The sequence below is a fragment of the Pseudorca crassidens genome, chromosome 7, assembly GCF_039906515.1.
Source record: "Pseudorca crassidens isolate mPseCra1 chromosome 7, mPseCra1.hap1, whole genome shotgun sequence".
NCBI lineage: Eukaryota > Metazoa > Chordata > Mammalia > Artiodactyla > Delphinidae > Pseudorca > Pseudorca crassidens.
Window position 1 is genome coordinate 5,917,422 of NC_090302.1, and position 13,714 is coordinate 5,931,135.

General features: G+C 43.8%; 1 protein-coding gene across 5 annotated transcripts in view; it reads right to left on the reverse strand.

The window, feature by feature from the left end:
* FUBP3 (far upstream element binding protein 3) overlaps positions 1-13,714 on the reverse strand; it is a 49,332-nt gene that overhangs the window by 32,010 nt on the left and 3,608 nt on the right. For all 5 annotated transcript variants that reach the window (XM_067742946.1, XM_067742948.1, XM_067742945.1 and 2 more), the window contains one exon: positions 5,221-5,326. In XM_067742946.1, the coding sequence (XP_067599047.1) occupies positions 5,221-5,326 (106 nt within the window). The remainder of the gene's footprint in view (positions 1-5,220; positions 5,327-13,714) is intronic.

Genomic DNA, 13,714 nt, shown 5'->3' on the forward strand with positions numbered 1-13,714 from the left:
ATGCTTTTATCGTCTTGGGATTCCCCACTCAGGATCCCGGACTCACCCCTCTTGAGGCAGTTGAGGATTTCACCGCTCTTGGTGACAAACCGCCATAAACTAAAGAAGGGTGACGTGAAAAGGGGCGTGGAAAGGAGAAGGCCCACGTGGCATCCCCAGCAGAGACACAATTCTCAGAGAGATCCATTTTAGGGGAGAGGGTGCACAGAAGCGTAAGAGCTGGGGAAGGATCCCGTGAACCTGTCCACACCCACCTAACCCTGGGAGGACATCATGCACCCCGGCTTGAAGTCTACTGCTTGACAACACCCCTGATTTACTTTCCCCACTTTGTAAAAGGCAGATCTTCCCCCACCCCCTCCAACCCTCAGGGACCGGGTTTTAGTCTTGGCTCTTCAGCCCTGCAGCATCATTATTACCCTCCATACAGGGAGCGTATGAGCATCTCTGAGATGCACTTTTCTCTCTTCCCAAAGCAGAGGCTCTGGCCCTTGCAGGATCCTGCCTGAGGTGGTGCAGGCTCCGTGCCTGCAGCTGCACGGACGCCCCTGCCACGCAGCTGCAGGCACACTGGCCCTCGCCACTCCCGAGCACGGGCACCTCTCATCCCCCTTCTCTCTCTGAAAGTCTGGAATTTAAAACATTCTTTCCTCCTCACTCTTTTTTCCTCCTTCTCCTTGCCCTATGCCACAAGTGCTGAAATAAAACTTGCAAAGGACCATAGAGATATTCTATTCCAATCTTCCTGTAAATCATTCATTCGGTAGTACCCCTAAAAATTCTCCTTCCTTCATTCCACAAGAAGACCAGGAAGTGTGGTAAAGCTAAGATGGTATTGCGTGAGTATCGAAGTCTCTGGTAGAAAAGACAGGCGTATTTTCAAAGCCACTAGCATAACACTCCCTGCCCAACCCCAACCCTTTGCAATGGCAGCAATGGTGCTTTATTCACCCCAGGTTCTGATTTTGGTGCCACTCTTTACAGATTAGACAGGAAGAGAGTGTGGTCTGTTTGAACTAAAAGAGCTCAAGGGGACGTGATTACCTAAAACTCTCCCAGAGTAAAAAAAAAAAAAACTGGAGAAGATGCTTTCATTGCCCCTCGAAATATGGCGGGGACAATGGGAAGAGTGCCTTTTCCATCTGTCAACCAGCCCTACGTAAAGAGTAGAAACCACTTGTTTTCTCCAGCAGTCAAGACAGAGAGTGGAACCTGAGACAAGGAGATTTGTTTAAGGAAATTAGGGGAGTGGGGACCCTCTGTACACCTTCCTAACTGACGATTAAGCAAGTATTAGAGTTAATCATTTGACAAGGCTGATTTGAGATCAGAGGCTGGCAAACTCCGCCTGAGGGCCAGCTTTCCACTTCTGTAAACAACCAGTTACTGGCACCCAGCCATGCTCATTTGTATACGTACTGTCTACGGCTGCTTTCGAGTGCCACTGGCAGAGCTGAGTGGGTGGGACAGAGACCATACGGCCTGAAAGCCTAAAATATTTACTACGTGGCCCTTTAAGAAAAAGCCTGCCAACTTCTGATTTAGATGAAAGTTAAACTTGCATTTCTACAGCAGTGAGCTAATACTACTCTCTTAAATCTGGAGCTTCCTTTTCACACAATTTCCTAAATGCTATCATAGGATACACAGAAGGAGAACTCAGGTATCATGCATTTATTCACTCACTGCATGAGGTAGGTAGGGAAATAAACTGTCTTTATGATCATGGCACGTGGAATCTGGTAGGAGAGGGACGTGACGTCCCGTCACCTGCAGAATAAAGAAGATGAAATGCGCCCCAAGGAGGGGACAAGTGAACTGCTGTCGAAGTTCAGAGCAGAGTGCCATTTATTATTTCCCGATGAGGTGGGCGTGTGAGAACGGGAGGAAGAGGGGGAACAGGGAGGGAGGGAGGAGTAAAGGGGACGAAGGAAACGAAAGAAGGGAGGGGGCACCCTGAGAGGGCAGGCGAGCGGGGCACTGAAGAAAGTCAAAAGGTGAGGATGAGAACAGGTTGCCAGGAGGGAGTCACATCACATCCGAGACTGAGCGTGAGCAGGAGTCAGTCAGGTAAAGGGCTGGGATGGGGGAAGTGTCTCTGGAAGAGCAAAGAGAAGGAAGCTGACTAGGCCGCTGCAGAGCGCAGAACGGGGGAGCGAGACTGGAAGGGCAGGAGGCGGTGGCCAGGTTAGGAAGGGCTGGGCCCCCCGGTTACTGGAAGCTGCCACAAGTCATAGAGCAGAGGGATGGAACTGGTTCGATGGGCTCCAGCAGAAGCATGAAGAAAGTACTGGATGGAACCACTGTCACACCAAGACCAGCAGGGAGCTTCTCGAATCCGCAGGGTGCACCTCAAAAACCGTGAGAAAGCGTGGGTGCCAAGACGGAAGACGCTGACAGCGAAAATGACCTGACCCAAGGTGGGAGGGCAGCAGGATGACTGCTCTTCCCAGATCAGGGACCGAGGCAGGCTCTGGACGCTGGGTGCAAAGCTCCTGCTGGGTTCCAGGTGAGCTCATGAACTGGCAGCTTGACGGACAACTCACCACTGCCTTGGAACCCAACTAACCCAAATCGCTTTCTACATCAGAACACAACGAACTCAAATCGCTTTCCTCCTGTTTTACTGCCTAGCACTTTAAAAAATCCTCCCATTCATACACGTGTTTGCACATCTCCATGTCCTGAGTAAGCCCTATGTTAAGGTTCTTTATGGTTGACTTAAGAGTTGAAGTACCTTTAAACAGACCCAAATAACACCTCCAAAAACTTCTAGGGGACTGAACTTTAACCTCCCAGAGGTCAAAGAACCTGGCTTCACGGGAAAGTCTGCAAGTTCATATTGCTAAAGAGGTGATCTGATGAATGTCCCTCAAAAAATCCCAAGCCAAAACAAACAAAAAACTGCAAAGCCCTCGGAAATCTTTATTGCTAAGAAAAAAGTGCCGGCATTCCTGCTTGTTGTTCGTCTCTGCTTTTCTAAACTTTCATCTCACAAACAGCAAGCCTGTGACCCTTAGAAAGCTGTTGGGTAAACACGAACATCACTTTCCTTGACAGGGTCTGTTTATCCACATATTTATTCAAGAGAACAGAACTGGCCCAGTGACCTCACCCCTGTCAGGAGACAACTGACAAGAGGCTGGGGCAGGCCCCAGATGCCCAGCTCTCCTTAAGGTCCACAGCAAATCTCAAACTCTACACAAAGAGACCAACTTGGAGAAAAACAAACAATTTGTGTAATTCTGTTATTTAAACAGAAGAGAGGATTAACTTTATCAAACCGTTATGTAGAACGTAAAAGGCCTGAGAGAAATTTCTCATACTTCAAAAACAGTCTGTCGTCATGGTAAAACACAGGCCTGGGGATGACAGGAGACGCGGTTCAAGGCGGAAAGGGTCTCTCTCGGTTCTTTCCTACTAAAGGAGACTTAATATTTGGGGGGAGGAAAGAGAAAAAGTGTATTTATTCTCTAATCACAAGAACTTAGTCCCCCAAAATGCAAAAAATTATGGTTCTCAAAAAAAAAAAAAAGGTGACGATACACATATAATAATGAACTGGAGTTTCAAGTGAGACTCTGGACTGACTGGTGACTTAACGAGCAACATTCTTTCAAATGGGTGTGCAAAGGATTAATGGGAGAAAAAAAGCCTGCAAGATGCCAGAGGTTTCATTTGCAAATTTTCAGGCATTCATTATGCAAAGGACATAGTGATACTCTTCTCTGTGGGCACAAGTTTTACACTTCAACTCCACGCGGTGGGTGAAAACAAGGCTGAGAGTTGTGGAATGTATTGATCTCAATTTCTGGAAATGGTGGGCCAGAGAGACACACTGTCCATTAATGAGACATATGCTCAGAGCCAGACAACTTACTGTTATTTTTATATTGATGTCCCATAAGAGGAACTGAAACATGATTGCCCCGAAAAGGTAAAAAAGGTTGCTTTGCATGACAGCTTTTTGCTAAAGCAAAAATGTAGATAATGCAATCACTCATGTTTGGTCTAAGAAATCACTAATGCCAATCAAATATAAGATGATCGCAAGATACCGTTTCAGAGTAGCAGTGTAAATGTTCACCTTAGTTCCAGTGGCCCTGTGGTAGATTTTCTGTGAGTGACCATGAACATTAATAATATTTTTAAATAGACAAGAACTTTTACACCCAAATTGCGGGTTGTTCCATTAAAATCTGCACCGTGTGAGTCTATGTAATTATTCCAAAAAGGTTCCCACTTAAAAAAACGATGGCGATCTCTCTTTTAGAATCTCCAAAGAGACCAGAGCAATTAGTCATGCCAAACTACATTTTTTCTATGAACATAAAACATGCACTTTTTTTTGGGAAAGGAGATTACAAAATATATACTGTTGTATACCTTGACTGTTTTTCACTTAATAAGGTATCACAGAAATATGAACACACATACGTGGCTGGGTACGTATGCAGATTGAGGACAGGAAGAGAAGACACTGGCCCACCCACTACGTGCATATTCACGTGCCATCTAGTGTATTTCAGAATCCCTTTTACAGAGCTACTTTGTGGGAGATGAAATATGATAAAGGAAGTCCAAGTTCTCTGCAGAAACACATCTGATACTCTTTGCCAAAGTGCTAGTAACGACGCACTTCTAAGTGGTCTCAAATTCTTTTGGGGATGAGTAGGGTATATCAACAAACCAATGAAATAAACGAAGAATGAATGAAAGAAAAATGGATGCTGCTAGAACGAGCCTGTTATAAATGGGAATGGTGGAAAAAACCCAGCAGATAAACGGAAAAAAGGTCATCACTCCCCTTTCCTTTCTTTAAGGTCAGTATGTAGCCACAGCCTCCACAGGGCCATGCACCAAATCTCAGCTTTTCTTTGGAGGAAAGTGGGATCTTCAATTCCCACGTGTGCACTGAGGAATAAATGAGGGCTAAATCAAGCAAAACTCTCGAATCAGTCCAATTATTTCCAAGCTGATGCTCGAAGACTGTCTTTTACCTTACAGCCCAGCCGAAAAGACTTCCCGTATTATCAAGGCAAGTAAGAACTCAAATACCGTAGAACTGCTGAGGAAAATCATCTTAAATACTTCCCCACAAGCATTCTTCTTCAGAGAGTGACGCTGGAGAAAGCTGTTAAGGAAATGGCTGACATAGACTCCAACTTAACTGGCAGGTTCACTACCACCTGAAAGGCAAAGATATTTACAGCAACTTACCTCCATCATCCAAGGGCCGTTTTTGTACTCCATAGCCATACACTGAGGGGTCCACTAGAGGTGTGGAATTATTCAAGTGAGGAATTGAATCAATTTTAGCAGCAATCTACAGAGAGAATCAGATTTAAATACTCAGTAACAAATCATGGCTCCATCGAGGGAGAAAGACAAGAGTCTTCTTTAAAGGGCTGTTACCCCATTTCTCCCCCCGATGGAGATTAACGTAAAGCAATGTTGTGACAGGACATGGACTCTGCACTATTAACTGAGTTCCCTTTTGGTCTTAGTAATAATGTGTCTTTAGAAATGATACTTCCAAAAATGTGTCTTCTACAAGCAAATTTTCAAGTCATCACTTAAAATATATACCACATTTTAAGGAAAAAAGCAGGCCAAGAATATGAAGAACTTTGTTCAAGGTTTCAGCACAGGATTCCCTTAAGGAACAAATTCCGCAGCAATATTTAAAAGGCCATGTTTGCTCAAATGTTGACAGCTCTTTAGGTATATATTCGTCCTATTGACTTTAACCCCTATGAAGTGATGATGTGATCTACAGAAACGTAAAACAACAGGCTGCTCTTCACTGGAAGTTCAAACAGCAGGGGGATGACCATCTGTCCAGACTAGTTTGGAAGGATTCCTGTGCTGGAGAAACCGAGATAACCTCTGAGAGCTATTCTAACTTCTAACATTCATCATCAAAGAACAGAACATAGCTATTCAATTTTTCCCCTAGAAACAAATGCTATGTAGAGCTTCCTACACTTATCTGCTTTGTTTCCATTAGGAATTAAACTTGATTTTCACAATAAATTAACTCTTTGATTTAATCGAAGGAATATTTACAACTGGTCTTGATGTTAGTCCCTCAGTTAAGCCTAACAAGCAAGGGTGGATTAAGGGCAGCCAGCAGAGATGTCCCAGACCTATGTCTTCAGTGGTAGTTTTCCTGAGGTTGTCCAAATGTGCCCAGAATTCTGAGACTTTCTGGGACCAACATAAATTAAACAAATAAACAACCAAAGACAATCGTGATACTCAAAACCTAAGGCAGAATTTAAATGTCAGGTATCCTGGGTCAGGTCTCGTCCTTTTCATTTCCTAGTTCTGCGGTGTTGGGCAAGTCCCCTTCCTCTCTGCCTAAGATCCTCTGGGTATAATACCATCTGCTTCATAGTTTTTGAAGAGATAACAACATTCTCTGAACACAAAGGAGCTCTGTACACGGGAAAGATACCAGCCCTTCACAAATACCAGGGCTGTAAAAGAAGGCCACTCACCCAACAAGTGCTGAGTGTCTATGTCCTGGGCTCTGCAGTGAACAAGAATAAGCAGGTCCTTACTCTCCCAGAGTCGGCAGTCAGTGGGGAGTCACAGGTACACAAGCTAATCAGTAAACTGATCATTTCAGCTGGTGATAAGCATGATACTAATAAGAGAAGACAAGGACATACAGAGTCCTCAGGAGAGCTACTTTAAACAGGGTGATCAGGGAAGGCTGCCGTGAGGTGAGATGTGATCTGACACCTAAATGATGAGGAAGAGCATTCTAGGCAGAGGGAACAGCTTGTACAAAGGCCCTGAGGCAGGAGAAAGCTTGATAGGTAAGCTGACGTCACTAGAACAGAAGGAACTAGATGTGTTCCAAGGGGTGGGCAAGGGCAGTTCACATAGGGCTTCAGAGGTCATGGGAAGGGGCTTGGATTTTATTCACTTATTTATTTATTTATGTTTACGTATGTATTTAGCTGCACCTCGCAGTTTGCAGGATCTTAGTTCCCTGACCAGGGATGGAGCCTGTGCCCCCCTGCAGTGGAAGCATGGAGTCCTAACCACTGGACCACCAGGGAATTCTGGGGCTTGGATTTTATATGAAGGGTGATGGAAAGCAACTACAAGGCTTAGTAAGGGGAGTAACCTGCTGAGTTATGATTTAAAAAAATGCCCCTGGACAAGGAAAATATCAATAGATTCTAAGGGGACAAGAGTAGCAGGACCATTTAGGAGGTATTCTAGGCCAGGAGTCAGCAAACCCCAGCTGGTGAACTACCTGCTTTGGTAAATAAAGTTTTATTAGAACACAGCCACACCCATTCACAGAGATCATATGGTGTGCAGAGTGTGTGTGTGCGTGTGTGTGTGTGTGTGTGTGTGTGTGTGTGTGTGTGTGTGTATATATATATATATATATGTATATATATATAAAATTTACTACCTGAACTTTTTTTTTTTTGGCCGCACCATGCGGCTTGTGGGATCTCAGTTCCCCAAAAAGGGACTGAACCTGGGCCCTTGGCAGTGAAAGCGCGGAGTCCTAACCACTGGACCACCAGGGAATTCCCACTATGGACTTTTGAAGAAAATGTTTGCCCTGTCTAGGCTACAGATGGTGGTAGCCTGGACAGGTGCTTGTTGAAAAACACTATTTTAAGTTAAATAATTAAAATACTAAGACTGCTGATAGAAACCCCATCTCTTATATTCAAATTTCAAGGCAAGTGGGCATTTGCTCTAAAACAGAATACTGTATAAATCTCGCCTAACAGCATTCTACCACCAGCTTTCAACCTTGCTCTCTGTATGTGATTTGGATAAGCTTGTGGAGGTTGGTTACTTACTTAAGATGCAAAACTTATCTTTAAGGACTCAGCTCGGGAAGCAGGCAGATTAAAAGGTGAGAACACTGCAGTGGCTTATGCCCCACCGAGACCCTTTCGTCTGCCCAATAAACTGAGCAGTAAATGGCCAATGTGAGGGTTTTCAAGATTACTGGCCCAGTTGTCTGTTTGAAGACAGACCAAAACATTGGCAAGAGACAGTAACGACGACCCCAAAACACAAGGGAAAAGGTTATGACTATCAGTGGAGTCCCCCAGTAGTGTGCATGTCAGATCACCCTCAAAGACAGGACCCTAAATGTAAGCTCTACATATCTGGCACTCTCTCTGCCCTCTTCTGATGAGACCTCTTAGCTTCCAGACCTCTTCCCTCCCTTCCAAATTAGCTCAGATGTCATTCCTGAGTCCTTGGCGTTCCTTATAATTTATATGATATGTTTCATATACTGCTGGAACGTAATTTTTCCCCCAAAGCTGATATGCCAGAAGTGTCACAATAGTTTTCTATTCCTAATTTTGATTAAATCAACATGCGACCTTCTAAAATGTGACTGAGGATTTCAGATTTGTTTTTAAATCATGTTTGCCTCAGGTTATCTATAATTTGGGAAATTTTCACTAAGAGAAAAGCATTACAGGATAATGGTTAAGAGGTGTAGCTCTGAAGTCAATAACTGCATTTGAACTGCGGCTAAACAAATGTTAGATGTGAGTTTAACGTTATAATATACAATTATACCATAACTTACATTGATATCACATTATATATTACAATATGCTATAAAGAAACAATGTATTCCTTTATTCATACAAATGCAGCCTTGTTCTAAGACATGATTTTAAATGCCTACTAAAATAATGAGTTAAAATTCAATGAGTAAAAAAAAAAAAAAAAAAAAAAAAAATTCAATGAGTGCTTACTATGTGTAGGCACTCTGCTAAGAACATTTTAAAGATGCTATCTCATTTATTCCTCATGATGATTCTTTAGGAGGTTAGTAGTATTATTTTCACTTTAGGACAAGGAAAAGTGAAGCTCAGAGAGGTTGAGTGACCTGCCCAAAGTCACACATCTTATAAATGGCAGAAACAGCATTGAAGCCCAGGCCTGCCTGACTCCAGAGTCCATGCTACTGACCACAGCACTAGGCTAACTCTCTTTCCTCCACCTAATACTTTCTTAAACATAGTCACTTCCCGAGGACTTAAAACCTAATGATTTCCAGTACACAGAAGTCAAGTAATTCCTCACGTCCATAACTGACCATTCTGAACAGTAGCTGCTTAAGGGAAGTGAGGTACATTTTCAGTTAATAATGGTGTAGGCCAGAAAATAGTCACAGAAGCCACGATATTCCAGGAAAACCAAGGCCACTCCACTGCTTATCTGAAAGCAAGACCTTGAGGGGACGCTGCTACCGATTTTCTGCTACTTGATTCACTTTCCCCCCTTTCTGGGGGGAGGCAGCAAGAATGGGTTACCTCACTACCTATGCTATTTCCAGCACAGCTAATAGATGAAATATAAATCAACGTCATAGACATTTAACCTCCACTGCCAGTAGTCAGTGGAAATGCGGAGGAGCGGAGCACTGGACCAGGAATCAGTCAGGAGTCCTGGTTTTCCAGCTGGCTCTTCCGGTGTACGACCTTGGGCAAGACCTTCAGTGGTCTCGCTCCCTGTAAAATGCAGGGATGAACTAAACCAGTGTTTTCTAAAGAGTACAAAGCAATTCGGGGAGGTGATGGATGAATGTTCAAAAATATTTTAAATAAATCTAAATTTAAAATGATTTTAAAATACAAAGTAAATAGAATACTGAGGGTTCACTGATATGACAAAAGTCATAATAAAGGTGGTACACGATTCACTAACGTCAGGAAACATGGCAATTACTTATTCCCAGGGCACATCTTTAAGTTTTGTAATCAGAGTAGCTCACCCTATAAACCCGAACAGAAAGCTGTGAATATTTCCACAACTTCACATTTAATAAAACTTTACACTAAATGGAAACAGGCAAAGCTATCTGAATGGCGGCAAGTCATCCACACGCTGATTGGGTCCATGTCATTCAACATAGTCACTGTCGATTCTAAAGCAGAGGTGAGAGCTCACACCACCACTTAGGGAGGAGGAACCCAACCTGCCTCCCTGGAACCTCTGCTCTAAAGTCACCCAGGGTGGCCCCGCCCTGGCGAATTGACAGACTGGACTGAAAGTCTCTACTCCCCACAGCAGGAAGACGCAGTATGTGGCCAGAGCGGTCGAGTCCAGTGGCTGAGGGTGAGCAACTCTCAGAGGGCAGGTCTGGAGCCACGGTGCACAGAGGCAAGTCCTCACTCTGCACCCACTACCTAGGTTACTATGAAGACGGCAGTGTATCAAATTCATTGTGCACTTACTAAGTGCCTGATGGTGCCCTCATTTCATCTTCGCGGTGACCTCAGACAGGAGCTCAATTCTGTGGGATCTGGAGCCAGTCTGCCTGGAATTGTACCCATGGGGATACCAAGATAACAATGTAAAGCACCCAGAACAACGCTGGGCACATGGCAAGGAACGAGAAATGTTTGCTAAGTTTAACCTTCTATTGAAAAATAATAAAAAATAATAAAATAATAATACAAAAAAAGTACATGGGTGAGTTGATAGCCTGAATTTTCATGTACTAAAATGCCTGTGCAACTAGCATCCGGATCAAGAAACAGAACATAACCAGCAGCCCCGAAGCTGCCTCACGATCCCTTCAGTCACTACCCACCTCCACCTCCCAAGGGTAACCTCCTAACTTCTAATGTTAGCTATTCCAAAAAAAAAAAAAAAGTATCTATCTATATAGATATAGATAGATAGATATAGCCACCATTAATGATCTCCCTTTTACAGATGAGGAAACTGAGGTTTAAAGATGGTAGATAACTTATCCAAAGTCACTAAGCTAGTGACTGGCAGAACTTGAACTCATATAGACTGAATCCAAAGCCTTAATAACCACTGCACTATACTATCTCTTGGGTATTCTGCAACCATCAAATGAGAGAACTTATACGAAAGTCCTTGCCTGGCACCCAGCACAACACAAGCTCAATGAATGGTAGCTATTGTTGTCATTAGAGATGGGGCCCTGGCTGATTCTGCCCTGTTAACTGGCATTAACCAAAACAAGGAATTCTATATGTCAATCGAATAAGGTATCAGCTCTTCTTAGTAGCTTTTGCTGACAACTTCATGCCACCCACATTTGGGGAGAATTAAATACTCCCTTATCTGTTTGCAAAGCACTTTACAAACTACCTTTAAGTAGCGTGACCTCGCTGAGAAAGTTGCTGGTTATACTGTCTCCCCATTACAGGGAGCTCTTTGAGGTGCGGACCTGTCTCAATCATCTTGGTACAGCCAGCCAGGACAAAGGTTCCTTGACTGGGAGCTCCAGGGATTAGCTTTAGAGAATTCATGAAGCTCCTGAAATTACATAAAACTATTTAAGTATTTCTGAGGAGCGGTTCAAAGTTTTCAAGAGTCTTAAAAAGGTCTATGCTCCCAAACAAGTTCAAGAACTTCCCTAATGCACAGCAATGTGTTTGGCACATAGAAAGCACTCATTAAACGTTTGCTAAAATTAAAGAGAATATGGAGAAGCCTGTCGGAAAAATGCTAAGATGACCAGCTGAGGCTCCAAGCTGAAATACTGTTCCAGCTAGGATCCCCCCTCCAAAGACCCTCAAGATGACATGACCATTAGTTTTCTCCCCTATGTCCCATCTAATTCCACCAGCATCCCTTTGATGCTTTGAAGATTCTGCTGCAGAATTCTCATTGAGATGGAAAACTACCCAACTACCTCTGAAAAGGAACCGAGTCCCTCTTAGAATGCAGAAGACATGGGTCCAAGAACTACTACATATATTAACTGTTTGTGTGCCTCCGAGAATACTGCTTTATCTCCCTTTGGCTTATTATTTCCAAATATAAAATGAAAATTATAACCCTTGTCCTGACTATTTCACTCGGTTGTTGTGAGGATCTAATTCCACGGTAAGATAAAACCAGCAACAAACTTGTCTTATTTATCTTTACACTGGCCCGGCATCCAGCAAGAGGCCTTGGACTCAGCAGATCCTCAAACAATAGCAGGCAATCCCCATCACAATTTCCATGAACACTACTCAGTCTTGCAAGTGATCTGCTATCACCTGATACTAGGATAAAAATGTAGTTCATGCCTCCAAAAGTACTGGCTATTCTTTCTCAAGTGTCTTTAAACAAAACTCTAAATGCAAAACATTTTCAAGAGGGATGATTAACAGAGTTAAAGAATTGCACAGCAAAGCTAGGGAGAGGGGAGCTTGAACAGACACGCAACACAACACATTAGAAAGTAAAAACCAAAATAATACGGCCAAAACTTTTTTCAGATCTAGCTGGATGGAAGCTCTGAATGTTGGTGAGCTTGAAGGGACCACTGAGATTATCTAAGCTTAATATTTCCTGAAGTTTGATCCACAGACGGTGATTTGGTTTTATGAAAAGAGGGTATGAAGTGACAGAACTTGGGTAAATTTACAATGCATATCTCAAACCCTAGTAGGACTTAATGCACAGAAGCATACTAAGGGCTCTGAGAAGTCCTGCAGTAAAGAAGCCAATTCACCTTTATTTAACCCTGTATCCCCCAAACTTCTCTGTCCATGAGTCCTTTTCCATGGAAGATCTATGAACAGCTTGTAGATCAAATGCTGGGAAAGGCCAACCTAGCCCAAGGTCATGCAGCTACTTGCAGGAGACTCAGATCCCTTAACTCTCCACCAGAGCTCTTTCCATTAGAAATTTAAATTATTGTATGGGCTCACAATTTGGAAAAGGATGAGGAAAAAAAGCTGCTGACTAGGCATCCCGATGGGCAGTGCAGAACAAAAGCAAAGTGGTGAGAACAAAGGCAACTCGAAGAGTCAATGCCCCGTGCAAAGGGGCAGTTGCTACCCAGCTCCTGCCAAATAAAGTCACCGCAGAACGTGGGAGCAGTATGGCCAAGTATTAGATAAAAATCTCACTTTTTACGTGAAATTGTTCTAGTTTCTAAGTGTTGGCAGCATGTGGTCAAACAAAGCATGCCTGCAGGCCCGCTCTGAGCCTTCTCCAGCCACCAGTCTGAAAACTCTGGTCTACGCAAATTTTTATTTGGGACTTAAGAAACCTTACTTTGATGATACACATGGGTTATCAGATTTTAAAAGAAAGATAAAGAAGTCCCAGCTGAATATCAGAAAAGCGTTAGAGGCATACAGTGGAATGTACTGTTCATTTACCATCTACTTTTCAATACCAAATATGAAGTTCAGTGCTTCCATTAAAGTGCGGTGACCCAGGGCTTCCCTGGTGGCACAGTGGTTGAGAGTCTGCCTGCCGATGCAGGGGACACGGGTTCGTGCCCCAGTCTGGGAAGATCCCACATGCAGCGTAGCGGCTGGGCCGGTGAGCCATGGCCGCTGAGCCTGCACGTCCGGAGCCTGTGCTCCGCGGCGGGAGAGGCCACAGCAGTGAGAGGCCCGCGTACCGCAGGAAAGAAAAAAAAAAAAGTGCGGTGACCCGAATGGGCTCAGTCACATCATGAAAACCCTTAAACAAGAACTCGCTCTCTGTAGGGTACTCTACTGGGTCCCATCAAAGCAAAGACACAGAGCAACCCACAGATGTCCTGCAGACACTGGTTTTCTTCAAGTGTCTGAGAAAGTTCAAAGGAATGTACACGCAGGAGTTAGTCCCTTGTGAAATGATGATCTGAGCTACTCAACCACTGGGTACGTCTAAGACAGTCTCAGTGGAGTAAACTTAAAGCCACTGAGCATTCAGCACATGTGGCTCTGCCATG